Source organism: Chamaea fasciata, unplaced genomic scaffold (assembly GCF_029207755.1).
Source record: "Chamaea fasciata isolate MVZ Bird 193981 ecotype frontalis unplaced genomic scaffold, bChaFas1.0.hap1 SCAF_27, whole genome shotgun sequence".
Taxonomy (NCBI): Eukaryota; Metazoa; Chordata; class Aves; order Passeriformes; family Sylviidae; genus Chamaea; species Chamaea fasciata.
Window position 1 is genome coordinate 5995738 of NW_027094112.1, and position 17613 is coordinate 6013350.

General features: G+C 44.3%; 1 protein-coding gene across 4 annotated transcripts in view; it reads right to left on the bottom strand.

The window, feature by feature from the left end:
• The window catches only part of TANC2 (tetratricopeptide repeat, ankyrin repeat and coiled-coil containing 2), a 167253-nt gene that overhangs the window by 106761 nt on the left and 42879 nt on the right, over positions 1-17613 (bottom strand). For 3 of the 4 annotated variants that reach the window (XM_066205358.1, XM_066205356.1, XM_066205357.1), the window contains 2 exons: positions 11166-11237; positions 6717-6896 (listed from right to left, as the gene is read on the bottom strand). In XM_066205358.1, coding sequence (XP_066061455.1) covers positions 6717-6896; positions 11166-11237 — 252 coding nt within the window. The remainder of the gene's footprint in view (positions 1-6716; positions 6897-11165; positions 11238-17613) is intronic. The other variant, XM_066205359.1, reaches the window with a different exon arrangement.

Genomic DNA, 17613 nt, shown 5'->3' on the forward strand with positions numbered 1-17613 from the left:
CAAATACTTACAGGGCTTTGCTTGCTCTTCCCATCCCCTGCGCGTGCAGCCCGGCAGCGCAGTCAGCCAGGCTGGGAATTCAGGGCTACGGCTGCCTGGAGAGCACTCTGGCACAGATCCTCCTCTGATCCCTCCCTCTCCCTAGCGCTGGCTCCATCCTGCTGCTCCCCACGTCAGGGTGATGTTACAGGTGACACCTCCCGCTGCAGATGTCAAGCTCTGTTCCCAAAATCATGAGCACCATCTCCCTGCAGCGCCCACTGCCCCTACAAGGATCACCTGCACATCCTCTGGGGGCCAGGAAGCGGTCTCCAGGACGATTCCAGAGAAGCTTACAGACACACAGCCTTCCCTCTTCGTCAAGTCTCCCAGTGTTAGAGAGCTGCTGTAATTCCTACCAGAATGCTGCAGCAAATGTAGCCTCTACGCCTCCCTTGGGGGGAAAAGGAAGGATTTTTACGGTTTCTTTCTGTGGCGCAGCTCAATTTGCTCCTTTCCTAGAGCAAACTGCAGAAAGAACAGGGAAATAACGGATCAGGAGAGCAGAGCGATTGACTCACGGATGCTCTCCCAAACATTTTGGAGTAAGCTGAGGGGCTGGTGATGCAGCCCAGGACCAGAGCTGATGAATGGTGCAGTGCTGCTGTTGTCATGGCAACTCAGAGGAAAAGAAAAAAAAGGCAGCACCATATAAGGAGTTGTGACATGGATTCTGGGAACAATTTATACTGAAAGGCTGTAAGCCCGAGGATGCTTTAAAGCTGCAGCACCCCCTTGGTTGGGGACAGGTTTCATTGTTCACACTGAAGCAGCTGGCAAAAATTTCTGACAGGATTGCATCCAGCCTGGACACATTTGCATCGGGAGAGCTGCAACAAAACAACACGATTCTGCAGTGTGTGCAAATAACAGGAATTGAAATAACTGAAATCATTAATTAAGGGAAATGGGTGGACGCTAATAAGGACCCAAACTAACACCTGTGAAAACAGAGGTACGCACAGTCCCACGCGGGTGAGGAGCTCAGTCTTTACAGAACGAGGCTGAGATGAGCCAAACTGCAGCACCATCAGGTGGCTGAGTGCCTGAGCGGCACTGACACCAACACAGATCCTGTCAGGCCTCCCAGAGACAGGAGAACATTCCCAAACTAACCCATAACCCAGGCACTGCTGGGCAAGGGAGGCTAGCAGAGCCCCCAGAGCCTCTTCAGGTATTGGCAGAGCAGAGAAAGCCAGCTCATACACACCTGCCAACACAAGCTGTGAGCAAGGCCAAGGTTTGTATTCCATGTGCAACACTGGGGAAAAAGACACTATTCACCAGAACCATCACCAGCCGCTTTTCACTTAATGCATGTGCTCAAACAGACAATACACAATGAGGGAGAGAATGGTCCCTGTCACACCCAGCAAAACCACAACACTGCAGTGCTGGAGCCTGGGCTCAGCAAATGAAACTTTAACAATCAGAAATCCTTCCCATTGATGATTTATTTTACTTTTAAACACAGAATCCCAGAACGGCCTGGGTTGGAAGGGACATCAGAGAGCCAGTTGCCACTGCCATGCCCATGGGCAGGGACACCTTCCACTGTCCCAGGTTGCTCCAATCCCGTCCAGCCTGGCCTTGGACACTTCCAGGGATTCTCTGGGAACCTGTGCCAGGGCCTTACCAGACTCACATCACAGAATCATTGTTACGGTTGGAAAAGAACTTGAAGATGATCAAATCCAACCATCAACCCTGCAACACCATCACATTCCACACTAAACTGTGTAGTCAAGTGCCGGAGCCACATATTTTTTGAGCACTTCCAGGAGTACTGACTTCACCACTTCCCACATATGCCAGCACCGACAGCTTCCCCCCAGCACTCCCACCCCTGAAGCTGTGCCTCATCATCTCTCATGCTCCCACCCAGCTGAGCTGGTACAATTTGGAGAGAACAAGTGGTCCTGGGGACTGCAATCGTTAATCTGGATTTACCACCACTAAACAAGAAACAATAGTCTTCAAGTAGAGAGATCTGAACTCTTTGGTCCCACAATTATAGTTAACATCGAAGAATATTGAACCATTTGCTGAAGATATACAGAAGGGAGATGTGACACTCCTCGTGGCTACTCCCAAGAGACGCAAGGGTATCCCATGAGGGATGGGGAGAAGACAAGACCCCAGCATTCAAGTGACATGGGTGATGGTGGCACAGGGAATGTTCTCTGTGAGGTCCCCAGCCCAGATGGACCTGGACAGTGTTGAGAACCACAGTGGTGGGTCCTTACTGGCACCACTGAGAAGAGCAAGTCTCCATCCTGTTCAGCCCTGCTCTTACCATCTCTGAAGGATCTAGTGAAAAAATAGACATTTTCTTTAGGAAAGAGGCTGCTATTTACTGCCTGAACCCACTGATGTATAGGAATATCCCTACTGATCTATATGAATTTTATTCTTAGGGAAAGTTCCCACAATCCCCAAACACAAGGGAGGAACGTTCTCAAAGAGGGGATCTGCAATGAAAACAGTTCCCCAGGCCCATGTCTTTGAAAACACTGAAGCAGCTAATTCACACCGGATACAGCAGGAATCAGACCTCTAAGAATCCAAACCGAAACATCTAGGCCTGCTTTTTGTTAGAAAAACGTGATGTCTTTCCTAAATTTCTTGCTAATATTCTCCCCTCCTCACTCCCCACACAGGCACTCACACACGTGCTCTAAGAGAATCCCAATGCTTGCAATCTGTCGTTCAATAGAAAAAATAGCAACAGCCAAGTACAGTGATGAATAAAATTATCCCTGTGCATATAAATGTACAATATGTAAATGAACACTCCTTCCTGAGGAGAAGGAGGAGTGGGATGCAGCACAGGGCTTTGTGCAAACCCTCTGCACATGGTGGGTTCCACAGCAGTGGAATAAAACATCATGAGCTGTCTTTCAGCCCAGTATCTCCTTTATTAACCTAATGCATGCATTTTTGGCACCGATTCCCAAAAGCACTTACATACACATTCATCCCTAAGCACCCTCCTGGAAAGCACTGCTGTCCTCAAGGCAGGTATACAGAGCACCTGAATTATTCTCATCACAGTTATGGCTTTGAGTCAGCAATAACACACCCTTGATGTATAGTAGAATATTTAAGCCCATTGTTTAAACAGGAGTTGCTCTTTGTGCAGCAAGCATGGTAACTTTTAAGTGCTAATCTTATTGCAGACAAAAACCAAAATGGTGTCTTCCATTATTTATCCTAGGCTGGGAGGGTGGCGAGTTTTCTTTCTCTTTATTACACATTTTTCACATTATTTTTGTTAATAAAGCCACTCCTACAAAAAAAATTAAATAACACAAATTGAGGTTGAACGTGCTGATTTAAGCATGTTTTCAGCCAGTGCTAAACAAGAGGTGACAGAGGCAGGAGGGGGAGAGCTGATTACTTAAGCTGACTATTACTTCACCCCTTGGAGCCACAATGATCGTAGTTTTTCTTAATCACCAGACTAGTCAGCAGAGTGGAAATTGTACCCATGTGGAATATTTATCACCCTCTGAATCCAGCCAAGTCTTCATACCCAGCAAACCCAGATACCAACATGTGAGCGACCTTAGCTTCTCTGGGTAGAAAACTCTCACTCTGTAATGTGTTCCTGAGGCTTTTTACCAAAAATGCACATTTTAACTTTTCTGCGGATGAAAAGCTGCCCTGGTTACAGATCAGACAGATTAAGAATTTTAAAAGATTATATTATCATAGAATTATGGAATGGTTTGGATTCGAAAGGACATTAAAGCCCACCCCCTGCCATGGGCATGGACACCTTCCACTGTCCCAGGTTGCTCCAAGTCCCAATGTCCAACCTTGGCCTTGGACATTTGCAGGGATCCAGGGGCAGCCACAGCTGCTCTGGGCACCCTGTGACAGGGCCTCACCACCTTCACAGCCAGGAATTTCTTACATATATCCAACCTAAATCTCCCCTCCTGCAGTCTGAACCCATTCTCCCTTGTCCTGTCACTCCAGTTCCCAACAGAAAGTCCCTCTTTGGCTTCCTTGCAGGCTCCTTCAGATACTGGAAGACTGCTCTATGGAATTATGACAGGAACTGGCTAGTTTCACACAAATGTCTGTGTGAAGCAAACGGTCCCTATGTGATGAAAAGTCCTGACCTTTAGGTAATTTCTCAACAATCTTCCATGCTCTAAAGGTCAGTTTTAAAAATCCATGTGGCAACTGTCAGCAGGATAAAAGCCTCTCTTTTAACTCCAGTTTTCCAAAACTACCTTCACCCCTTTTCCAGCAGAAATCACTGCTGTTATTGTGTATGATTAACCACTGGACTGTATCAGTGGAATGAGACAGAGCGCAGTAGGAAATCATCACAGAATTATAGAAACATGGAACATCCAGAATAGGAAGGGACCCACAAGGATCCTCACAGCCAGCAAGCCCTGGTGAAATCTCTCTGGCCAGACACTGTCCAGCTCCTGGTACCTCGGTTTTATGTGAAAGCTCCCACAGTCATGTGAAGATTTTGAATCAGGTCATGTATCAATTCTGCCAGGTTTTCAGTGAGTTGTGACAGCATTTACAAGGCTTCTGTAAAACCAGAGAGGGTTATTGGGTGAAACTGGGCAGAAACACATCAAAAAAGAGCAAAAGGCAATGAAGTTGTCTTCACAAACCTAGTAATAACTCCAGTTTTTCTTTGTTTTATAGGACATGCTGGTTTACTAAAGAATTAAAACGAGGAGGATCTTTACCAACTGCCAGTCAATATCCCCTAGCAAAAAACCCCCAACGTTTTATTTGCTCATAAAGTACATGGTCAGTCATTCCACAGCCACCTACTCTCACCTGAAGGAATGGCTGAAGCTGTGTCACGGGAGGTTCAGGCTGGATACCAGGATAAAAGGTTCTTCCCCCAGAGGTTGGTGGGCCACCGACCAGGTTCCCCAGGGAATGGGTACAGCCCCAAGGCTGGCAGAGCTCCAGGAGCCTTTGGACACGGCTCTCAGACAGGGTGGGCTTGCTGGGCTATCTGTGCAGGGCCAGGAGTTGGACTGGATGATCCCTGTGGGTCCCTTCAAGCTCAGGATATTCCACACTTTAATGATTTTTTTCTGCTGGTGAGGGGTATTCTTTTTTAAATCTCTTCATAGTAAAAGACAGACAACAAGGAATACTTGAGGAAATGTGATAAATACTGTGAATTACAAAGAGCAGAAGCATTGCTCTTCCAGCTCCTTCCCATGTCACCTTAATGAAAGTAAACAAATTCCTACCATGATTTCAGGAGGATGTAAAATAAACACTTTTGTGTTACAATATCAACAGTAAATTAAACTAATAATTTAAAAAAATCTTCTTCTCCGAAGTATGGAAACACATCCTGAATTCTAAGTGTATTGGCAGCTTTGCTGGAGTCCTCAAGACAAGGATGTGCAAAGCATGAGCAGGGGTTTGCCAGGAGTATGGGACTGGGTCCAGCTGGAACAGGATTTTTAAAGCAGATAGAAAAGGCAAAGTGTGCAAGTACAAGACATATGTAGTCACCTCCCCAGTCCACTTCCAAGAGTTTTGAGTGACCCCAAAACAAACTTCCGAACAAAACTGGAAGTCTACGCTTTTCTTCTCTTGCTTCTGTGCAATAACAGTTATCAGCATTTTACTGACATCCTGTTTTTCACCCAACCAGTACAGGTCTAGATTTCATGGCACATTAATTCCCAACCACACTGACAGAGGAATACGCATTTTCACCAGGTGAACACCTGCAGTGTGGCTCTGAGCGCAGGCCCCAGAGAGCTCCCAACCTCTGAAGTCTGTAGGAATCCCCGTCCCTCTCTTTAAATTACCACCTGCAACAGCCACTGCTGGAATTCCAGGACTTTTGAGGAACTAGTGATACACTCCAAAGAGCAGGCCTGCCCAATCATGGAATCATAACTCTGTCACAGCTCAGAATGTCATCCTTTCCAAGTTCTCCTTTCACCAGAGGGCAAAGGAAACAAAAGGCACCAAGTGTGTCAAAGCTCCCTTTCGTACACATAGGTCAGATTATATCTGGTAAAAACTCTTTTTGGAGGTTTCCCTCAGCACAAGCACAGGAGCCTGGCTGACCATAAACCTGGGCACAGAGGGGGGTCAGATTTTAGGCAAGAAGCAAGTTTCTCAAAAACTGTTACCAGTAGAAATACTTGTTTTCCAGGTTTTTATATGGATGTTGGATGCCCCGTGCTTTTGAAAATCACACTACTCCACCATCTCTAGGTTTTCATACCACAGTCCTGACAGGTTAGATAAGCAAAGCAGTATCTAAAAATATGCATGAACCAAAAAAAAAAATCACTTTGCTATAGAAGTTCATAATTTCTCTGATATTCTCTCAACATTCAAATTTTAAGCATCAGCTTCTTTAAAATCACTGTAATGCTTCCACTGTGCATAAACAGCAACACAAAGCAGAATGAAAACACACTCTGATAGAAATTTCTCAAAAAGTAGAGAGTATCTGTAAACCAGAGAGACCCTTTTCAGCAAAGAAAGATTGCTCTGTCACCACAAAAATCCAATCCATCCCTGGGTTTGACTGAAGCAGATGCTGTAATAAACAAGGGAATGACTTCGATACAGAAACTGTTCAAAGCTTTTTCTTACAGATTTTTGCACCAATGGACCTCAAAAGCCCCAGTGAACTTTATTTAAGTCCTTACCAGTTAACTTCTTCACAGGTTGGAGCCGAACACTGATAGACTGATGTGTGAGTAAGGGGGAGGATGGAAGGGAGCGGGACATGCCCTCCATTATCCGAATGTGCTGCATACCTTCGGTCACTGGGAGTGGCGGAATAGCGTAGTCAGGTTCAAAAGCACAGTCGTTCTCTGTGGAGGTACCTGATGGGGAGAGGAAATAAAAATGAATTGGTTAGAATGCAAGGGAAAGAATCCTGCTTCCATCGTTCCAAAACGGCTGGCTGGAGGAAGACCTGTGCAGAGCTGACTTTCCAACTGCTTGATCCCTTTGCACACTTGTGACACATTCCTTGAAGAAATTCAAAAGAGCATCTCAGTATCCCTCTCTATATGATGAACAGAAGAACCATGAAGAATTTCTTTCAGTGTTCTTAATTCGTCTTTCAGTCTTACAGTCACCAGTTTTCAGTATAATGACCATAGTTTTTAGATTGTCGGTTTCTAATAAAAATCCTCCCAGCTAAATTTAATTTCAATAGGAGGACCATTAGCCTAAAAAACCCTGCAAACTCCAAATAAAATGAAGAACAAATGCCTCTAGAGATAGCTACCAGCTCCAACTCTCCCGAGGGACACACAAAGCCCATGTGGGGGTCTTGTCACTACAAATCCACAATGGAATACATGGAATAGCACGAGAACAGGTGAAGATAGAGCAATAAAAGGACTCGTTGCTAATTGTAATCAATATTAATGAACAGTGAAGGGAAGGTGCTTCAGATCAGCAAAAGTCAGGAACCATAAGGCTCCTCCTATTAGCTGCAGATATGGAAACCTTGGGGTCAAGGACACCTGGATCTCCATTCTTGTCAGTAAGATGAACAACCTAACCCAGACAACCAGTAATTCATATGCAAAACCAATCCAAACTGTTAGCATTAATATTTCACTAATTTTTCATTAATATTTCAATAATATGAGAAGGCCAGACTTGTGTCACACTGCTACAAGATGGATTTTAGCTCTTATTGGGTGCCGATGTTTTCCCTCCATAAAGACATTCCTCACTGGATTTCCACTGGATAGCTGTGCTGTTCTCAGTGGCCTGTGAGAGTGTGTTTAAAACAGAAAACGTTATCTGGACAGAAACAGAGATGGACAAGAGTGGGAATAAGACAGAAGGGTAAGAGCCTCAAACACATGGTACTTCAGAGGAGACGATGGAAAAGCTGTAGTCCCAATATTCAAAGTACAATGCGAACAGCCCAACATATTGCTTATGATCAGCGGAAAAACCTGTGTCAAAATAACTGTCAAAAATCTTGGACCAGCTCCTGAAGGGTTCTAGGAGGCTGCAGCACCGGTGACTAAAATTCATCCATTCCTGATGCCAGCATTCAGGAATGTCTCTCAGCAGTTTTGTATTGCTCTTTACATGAAAGCCAAATAAGCATTGACTCCCTTCACACCTACACTGGTTTTGACAGCTCAAAACACAACTCGCTCTCTGCTTGCTCACACTCACCAGTTACCACGAGCTCTCTGCAGGCTCTGCCAGCCCTGCCAGGCTCACCGGGACTGTCAGGGAAGACAAACCACCATGGCATCCAAAAAGCCAACCTGTGATGGGTTTTTAAAATACATTTGGCACCAGGCATGAAAGGAAAGATTTGCCACCAATGATTTTGATTCCTGAAAATAATTTCAATTACCTCAGACTAAATTTTGGGAAACTATAAACCACAGGCCTCTCCTGCAGCTTTAAGTCTGGGAAAGACTTACAAGTCTATGGGCATTTCACTGGTTATTATAGTGTAAGTTCCCAGTGTCTTTGAACAATCTACTCAAAATCAAAGTATCTTACATAGAAATAAAAGTAATTATAGGTTGGCAAAGTTTTCCCTCTTAAACAGCAAATGCTTTACAAAAAAACAGTGAACTCACAAAACATCCACAAGGTACTACCTTAATTTCACTCGTAACAAAATTTCTCTCTCTTCCTTGGCAGAGTAAATAAACACACAAACAAAGCCCCTAAAACAGTCTGAAATTTGTTTTTATCAGAAAGAATATTGAGCTTATCAAACCCTGGAATTAGGGCTCATTAATGGCTGAACTGGAACTTTAACAGTTTGCTTATATAATGCATTTTAATAAAATGTTACTGCAAAGTGCATATTTGAACTAATAAACTGTTTCTTGGAGTTTTACAAGATTATCACAGAATCATTCAGATTGCAAAAGACCTTTAAGATCATCAAGTCCAACCATCCACCCAGCATCACCACTATGTTTACTACTAAACCATGTCCTCAAGTGTCACATCCACACATTTTTGGAACAATTCCAGGGATGGTGACTCCATCACTGTCCTGGCTAGTCTGTTCCAAGGCTTGACAATTCTTTCCATGAAAAACATTTTTCTAAACCAACCTAAGCAAAACCTCCAACCTGAACATCCCCAGCACAGCTTGAGGCTGTTTCCTCTTGTCCTGCCAATGAAGCTTTGAAGACACTTGGGGCATCACACACGGTAACATAGAAGGTCAGACAGCAGGAACACAACTGCCCCATTTCAGCTGGATGCTTTATGCAAGGATAATGAACTTCCTTAACCCACCATCATGAAAAATACCCGCTAGCACATGCAGACAGACTTCAAGTGACAGGCACAGAGCTGGGAAAAGTCAGAGATAACGCTTCTACAGAGCAGAGAGGCTTCTCCTTCAGTGCTGCAGAAAGCCTGCCTCTACAACTGCATCCACTGATCCAAATGGAAATATTTAGCTCAGAAGCCTGTTGATCCAAGAACTTGGGAAGCTTTTTAAACTTTTCCCTTTCTATTCCCTCTCACATTGAAACTCCTTGCTAGTTATTGCAGTTCCTTCAGTTACAGTCACCAAAGTGAAGAGGTACAGATTGGTGATTGTTGGGCAAGTATTTGCAAAAAAAAAAATAATCCCCTCTTCCTTTGCCAAAATCCATGCCTTTTCCACAGCAACAGAGATCCAGAATAGATGGGTTGAAAGGGCACCTGAGAGAATGGAATGTGTTCAGGTAGCTCCCAGCAGTGGCTGCATCTGAGCTGCTCTGTCCCATAACAAGAAACCACTGGACACAAGCCAAACACAGGGAAGGACACGCCAGGGACCCACGGCAGAGCAAAGCTAAGCCTCTAGCACACAGTTACACAGCAACAACTCCTTCTGAGCTCAGAGCGGGAAAGAACAGCCACCCTCTGAACGTCAAAGCACTGCTCTTCGTATGCAAGCTGCTGTGGGAGACGTACAGCTATAAATTCCCTGGTTCCTTCCTAATTTTACTTTAACTCTACATTAAAACAATAAAATTCAAAATAATAACTTTAAATGCAGTAATTGAAAGATCCTATGTGAACAGAGCAGTTGACACTTGAGAGCTTCAGGGTTTTAACTACCAATCCCCATCCCCCTAATTTTCATCAGCTTCTATCACTCAAAATCGTCTCACCCAGGCAACACTGGAACACTGCCAAAAAAGGACAATTCTCTGGAGAAAATGTCCCCATAATAAGTCATTAGGACACCATGACAACAACGGACTTGAGCCTAAATGAAAGGAAAATTATTGCTGCAATCCCAAAGAGAGAATAAGTCAATGCGCACAGAATCTACTAGAGCCCTACTTCCAAAAAATGCTGCTCAGTCTCAAAGCTGTGTGAGAATACAGCATTTTCACAACCCTGACAAATGAGAAAATGCTTCAAACTAAGTAAACCTGCTTCAAAGGACACATAAGCCAGCACAGATGTAAGACCTGCTGCTGTCAGGGACACAAATCCCCATTACAGGGCTCTGTGCAGTGTTAACCAACCACCAAACCTACCCTGAGTGACGGACACTCAACAAAAGAGGCTGTTGAAGTGTTATTTAAAGAATATAAACCCTGGTTTTAGTACTTCCTCCCTTGGACCTTTTGTCCTCTTCCTGTGCGATGAAACAAACCAAAGCAGAGGATGTAATGTGGGGCTGTTCAGCCCCCACACAGGTACACACAGGTCCTTCTCCATTGCATCCCAGGGCCTGGGGAAGGATAACCTGGTTATGGTGAACCTGCCAGGTTCCCCCTTTGACATCAGGGGGAAGGCAAGCAGAAACTTGGAAACCCAATGTTGATTTGGGCTGGTACGTGCTCAAGAACTCCAGCACCACCAGCTCCACCAGCAGAACACTCCGTCCCTATGGCTGCAGTTTGGAGAACCTGTGCTCTGCAGGTCTACCTCTGCTGTGCAAGGAATTAGGTTAAACTCCTTCACCCACCTAAAGATTGTCTGGTTTGTGAATCTCAGTACATTGGCAGCTGTGTGGTTAATAACAATGGGTTCAAAGTCTGTCAGGTCACACAGTTTGATGAGAAACACAACACGTGAGAGGTTATCAAAGGTGAACAAACGAGAGGAGTCCCCGAGGCAGAACAACACTCAGGTTTTACCTTGCCCAGCTCGGCTCTGACGGGAGTCTACACTTGCCTGTCTTCGGTCTGGTGGCTCCTCGTTCCCTCCATCTGCATGAGAACCAAAACAGCACAAGTAGAACATCATAGTGGACAGGTCAGGCAGATGCAACTTTTCCTTCAGTCCCATCACTATCTCAGAGGAACAGCAGGACAAAAGGTCCCTCTGGCAGACTGAAACTGGGGAAACTGCTGCTTGACTCTGCTGCTCTTTCCACCTTTGCCTCAGCTCACTGCAATGAAATCCATGAGGTCCTCAGGATAGAAGGAAGGCTTTCCTTGTTCCTATTGATCCCACAGACATCTGAATGAGATAAAAACCAAGCTGTGCATCTTCAAAGAGTTCCTTCACTTTGGACTGTCATAGCAAAATATAAAAATATTAAGCATTGGAATAAAGAGATCCAGAAAAAAAGCAAAAAATATTTGAAATATGAAATTGTGTCCCTTTAAAATTATTTGTCCGCTAAAAATCAGGAAGGCTGGGAAGAACAAAACCTCTCAGTACATCCTCTTGAAACTGTTTAGGAAAGCAGCTACAGTTAACAAATCCCAAGTCCATCTGGGTAAATGCAGACTGGGACATTGTATACAATATTATTCAATTAATTACAGGCTGCTCTTCATTGATCAACTGACCAGATTAGAAACAATAGATACACCCATCAATACAGATGCTTGAGTACATGGAGTTTCTGGCAGCTGAGAGCAAAAAGAAGCCCAGCTCTGCAGATTGGGAAAAAGCAAACCCAGGGATTTCAAATGCAGGCTGTATTTCAGCAGTTCTTACCCCTTATGGCAGGGGAAGGGGAAGCTTTTAAAATCTTTAAAAAAAGTTTTGAAAGAACTGAATTCTTAAATAGCTCTTTAAAAACTCAAGAGCCGTTTTAGCATTGATGTGTTTTGTTTTGATGATAGTAAAAGCAACTGCATTTTGATATATTTGTATCTCTGGATAGCTCTATAGAAGTTATTTGTTCGAGGGGCCTGCTATGCCATAATTTAACTTTATCAACTCCTGCTACATGTGAGCTATGTCTGGTTCGATGGGAAGTTCTGAATTGCAGGACAAAATCAGAACTAAAATGGAGACTAAAAATTTCAGCCTACCCCCACACCCAAAAAGAAAGGAACCGCAGCCCAGGCTGGGAGAGGTTTTCTGTTCCCTCTTCCCTTGGTGAAAAGCTCTCAACCCTCAGTTTCCCTGAAGCAATGCTCAGGCACCTTGAACAGATGCCAGCCAGGCCATTTCTGTCACCTTTGCATCCTTCCCTGCTGACACAGCAGCTGCACGCGAAGGTCATCTGGCTACAGCAGCCCAGAATCCTGATTTTAAATGAGCTGCACCCACCCCGATAAGCCATTTGCCAGGTGCCAGGGAGGCCACAGACCACACTTGCCCAGTTCCCTTTTGCATTCTGGTTGCCAGAAGGATCTCACACTGCAAATACAACTGCAACTGGGATAGGCCTGTAGGAGCTTTCATTAGCCTGGAGATGCCTCTTGGAATTAGCTGTACTGAATCTTCCTACAGCCAACAGCATTAACAGAGCCCTGACTGTATTTTTGCTAGTAACACCCACCGTTGGTTTGGCCATTGCTGTGCACACGGATATCACTATCACCATCATCCCTAACGGCCCCTGGCTCTGAGCCCCCACACAGAACCTTAGTCACAGAGAAAACAAAAATCCTTTTGAGCTGCAAACATAAATCCAAATGCAAAATAATTGTAACGACAAAGCATTTCAAAAGACAAGAAAGTCTCAGTATTAAAATCAGGAGTAAACCCCTGTATTTATCCAAAGACACACAATCATCAGCAAAAGACAACCTCCCTCCCTGAAAGTTTCACCACCCTTGCAAGTGTTTGACACCAAGCTACATGGGGCTCGGAGGGTGGAACTGGATGAGCTTTAAGGTTCATTCCAACCCAACCCATCCTGAGATCTCCGATGATTCTGTGAATCAATCTCCTCCTATGAATCAATCACGTGGAAAGACAACACCTCTGCTGTACAGTTACCTAAAAATTTCAAACCCTTCCTTGAGAACAAGTCATGGCCAAGGGTGGGGGGCTGAGGGCAGCAGATCTGGGGTCCTGCTCCCCAGAAAGCTCCAGCACTCAATGGTGGGACACAAACCGGTGAAAACAGGCTGCCAAAGCCATTGGGTTGAAGAAGAGGAATAGGAGTCAAGAGTCTAGGAAGGATCTCCCTACAAGTTATACAACATATTAAGGGGGAAAGAAAGCTCACAGTAAATTTATTTCCAAAACGCAATTAGCGAGTAGGAAAGGAAAAAAAAATCAGATGACTCAGCAGATATTAAATCTTCAGGCAGCACACAACTGCTGCTGCATTTGATATGGCTGCAGCAAAGATGGAGCTTGGGGGATACCAAGGATGGAAAGGAACAGCCACAGTTAAGAGCTGAATAACTGAACTATTTAATTCTTTTTCCCTTCACTACAAATCAAAATGCTGAGCTCCCGGCAGCGGAAGAGCAAGGTTAGCAGGGAACAGTACCACATGTAATTATGAAATTATCTCACTGTACATGCAAAAAATGGGAGATTAGTGTTTCTGAGGGAATATTAATGCTCATATTTTCTTAAACTTCCAAGTGCTTGTACTTACATCCACCTCTGTGTGTGCATCGAGACTTTGTCACCGTGACAACACTCCCAGTTATTTTATTATTTATGTGTGATTTTAGGTAGTTGTTAGTATTTGCTTTAGCAATAGCTATTGCCTATAGACAGGATCTACTATTCAGACAACATTTGTGGACAGTATCACTTCTGAAGTTCAATCAACTCAGTTGCTGTAACGATTGCCAGTGTGGTGAAACACCAAAGTTATTGACAATCCTTCAATGCAACAGCTAAAAGAGGTCACCAGAAGTAAATCAGTTGTGAAATCATTGCTAAAGAACACAGCTATCCGTGTTAATTTAGAATAAAGATCAGCACAGCCTGAGATGAACCTGTTTAAGGAGCTTTACAGAAGTTGTCACGCAAAAGAGAAAAATAGTCAAATGCCACAAGGGAAGTGAATAATACAGTAAATATTGACTCAGTAATTCATATTCTCTTGCATCTCACTACAAAAGGGAGAAAAACTTCTGTGATCCTTTAAAAAAATCTCAGTGTTAAGAAAATCCAGTAACTTTTACACGTTCTTTTAGTTTTTGAAAGCTGTTGTCCCATCAGAGTCCAGCATCTGTCCATCTGGGATGCTGGATATAGGTCAGAAACCCGACAAGGCTTCTGAGTGTCTGATTCTGTGGCAAGAACAGAGTAAACAGTCACGGCTATTAACTCTTTCTCTCAGTTACAAAGAGATTAAGGGATCTCAAAGACCGTGATTAGTCACAGGATCAGCAGAGCAGCCTCTCCTGCTGTAGCCAGGTCTGAGAAACACTCCTGCTTCCTCTCCTCCCCCCATCCCCATTCCACCAGCTCTCCATTAAAACCAACGACATAACAAATCCTCCCCAATACACACAACTGGATTCCTTGAACTGACTGCTCTGACAGGGAAAGAAAATTTCAATGTTTCAGCATTCCCAAACAAATCCCCTGCACAAAGCACCACAATTAGCATGAGGAGGCTGCAATCAGGAGTCAGATACACCTGCACCGGCACATCTGATGTCAGTAAATCCCACAGCACCTCTGTCATCACCTCTGTCAGCACTTCTGCCAGGTATTCTCGTTAAAGGCAAACAAAACAATATCAAGTGCCACAGTCCAATATTTCGGGCTTTCTATTTAATTAAAAGGCCTTTAAAACCCACATCGTAACTAAATGTCTCTCAAGATCTCTGATCTGACAAAGCAATTTTTAAGGCAGAAGAATCCAAGGGTAGGGGAGGCTGCTCCACGCATGCTGGGGAATCTGCGGCAGGAACCGACTGCATCGGATGTGCTGCTGCTCTCACAGCAACTGGCAGTGCATACTCCAGCGTAAGAGCTGATCAATCAGTGGTTTAAATCCATATCGTATCAAAATTGTATCTGGAAAAGGTGGAACACTCACACAAAGCCAGTCAAGCCGTTAGGGACGGATCCGATTCCAGCCCAGCCCAGCATCCGTGCAGAAGCGTCCCTGTGTGCACGGCACAGCATCTGGAGATGCAGCTCCCAAGTGCCATTGTGCTCCCAAAACAGAGACGCAGGGGAAAAAAACCTCAAAATAAATAAATCAAGCAGCTCCAGGGGCTAGAGCCCACCAGGAGGATCCTGAAGCTGCCGGCACTGCCGCTGCAGGAGCCGGTGCTGAGTCCGACCCTGGAACCCGCCGCAGCGATGCCGGCGTAGGAGAGGGAGTTGCAAATCTTGTTCTCAGCACTCCCGATGGATTCCAGCCTGGTAAGAAATGACACGTGCCACATGATCTGCCTGCTGCTCTCCCAGGGTGAGATGTGGCTGGAAAGGGGCAAAGTGTTCCCCAGCTAGAGCAGGAGAGAAGAGGGAGCCCAGGCTGGCACTGAAAACAATTATTTTAATCAAAAGTCCTTTCTGATTATTTAGTTTGTTAGTATTTTTCTGCCTCAGAAAACAATATGCACCACCATCACAAATTATTATTATGATATGATTAATTTTATTATAAAACTATTATTATTATTACTGTTGTTGTTGCTGCTATAAAATTATTATTGTGGTAAAAACCAGTATTATGGTTAGAAATAGCATTATTGCAGTGTCATGATTAAAATCAGTATGATATGGATTATTATGATAATTAAAAATATTACAGAACTGCATTAAATTACTAATGAAATAAAACATCTACCCCCATGAAAGTAACTCCCTGGTGGGAGTGCCAGGGTGCAGGGGAGGCATGCAGGAATGGTTGTGGGTGTTGAGGGTGGAATATTTTTACTGATGGAACTATAGCACAGACCTGGGTTATTAATCACCTTATCATTAAAATCCAACTCCCCAGTCACTTTCCAGCATGTTGAATCCCTTAGCACTGAATCATTAAAGTGGGAAAAGACCTCCAAGATCATCGAGTCCAGCCTGTGATCCCCACCTTGTCCCCAGCCCAGCGCACTGAGTGCCCCGTCCAGTTGTTCCTTGGACCCCTCCAGGGATGGGGACTCCACCAGCTCCCTGGGCAGCCCCTGCCCGTGTTTAAGAACCCTTTCGGTGAAGAAATTCCTCCTGATGTCCAACCTGAGCCTCCCTGGCCCAGCCCGAGGCCGTTCCCTGGGGGCAGAGCCCGACCCCCGGCTGTCCCCTCCTGGCAGGGAGTCGTGCAGAGCCACCAGGTCCCCCCTGAGCCTCCTTTTCTCCAGGCCGAGCCCCTTTCCCAGCTCCCTCAGCCGCTCCTGGGGCTCCAGACCCTCCCCAGCTCCATTCCATTAAGGTCCTACTGTGTTGGCGGCTTGTACAAAAAACACAGCAAGAAAACACCCTTGTCATAATACATTTTTTAAGTCCTGTTCCTACAAGGGACACTGTCAGCATTCCTGCCCAGGAATTTCAGACACAAATAATATGGGGTTTTTCCCCTGGCATTTACAGGAGATCAGTAATCATATACACCAACATCTGAGTTATTCTCGAGCAGAATGAATCCTAAGTAAGTCCAGATATCAGTGACACAGATCTGTACCTTCATCATCTCAGAAGCTGCTATTTGTCACTGGAAAAAAGCAGGTACTTCTAATCTGGGGTACGACTCACCTCACCTATTTCATACAGAAAATGCGGCACCCTTGTTTCTATTAACATCAAGTGACACTTTCATCCAGAGACACCTATACTGAGTATGTAAATCAAACCCAAAAACCCTTCCTTTTTTTATTTTGATGTGGGACTATGACATAATTACAAAAATATATGGAGTAAAAATTGTGTTGCTAGTTATATTTGGAAATTATACAGTCTATTTCATTCATCAATTTTAAAACCTATTTAGATGACAAAAAGTATGTTCTGCTGAGATCTGGACACCTTATCAAAGCTTCTAATAAAATCATGTCCATAACTTGCTGAGGTTTTGAGGGTTTTTTGTATGCTTAGAGAATATGGGTCGGCTTCTATACTGATCCCATCCTCAAAAAGAAAATTATATAAAAGGAAACATAAATCTTCCTACTTCAGAAAGATCTTACAGCAAAAATTTCCACAATTCCTTCAAATAGGTCAGTTATAGATGGAAGCTCTAGCAAAAATTATCCGTGAGTTATCTAAAAATATATCTGATACTAAAAAAAATAATCCTCACAGACATGATGAGAGGAGAACTTTGTGCGAGCAGTAGAAGAGGCTGAAGAGGACAAACCCCTGAAAAGGTGCAGCTTAAAAGTCAATCCACTCACAAAGGAAACATGATTTTTTGCATTAAAAATACTAGCAAGTTACAGATATTTACTCTTCCTTAAGGAAAAGAAGCAAAAAAGGAAGGGC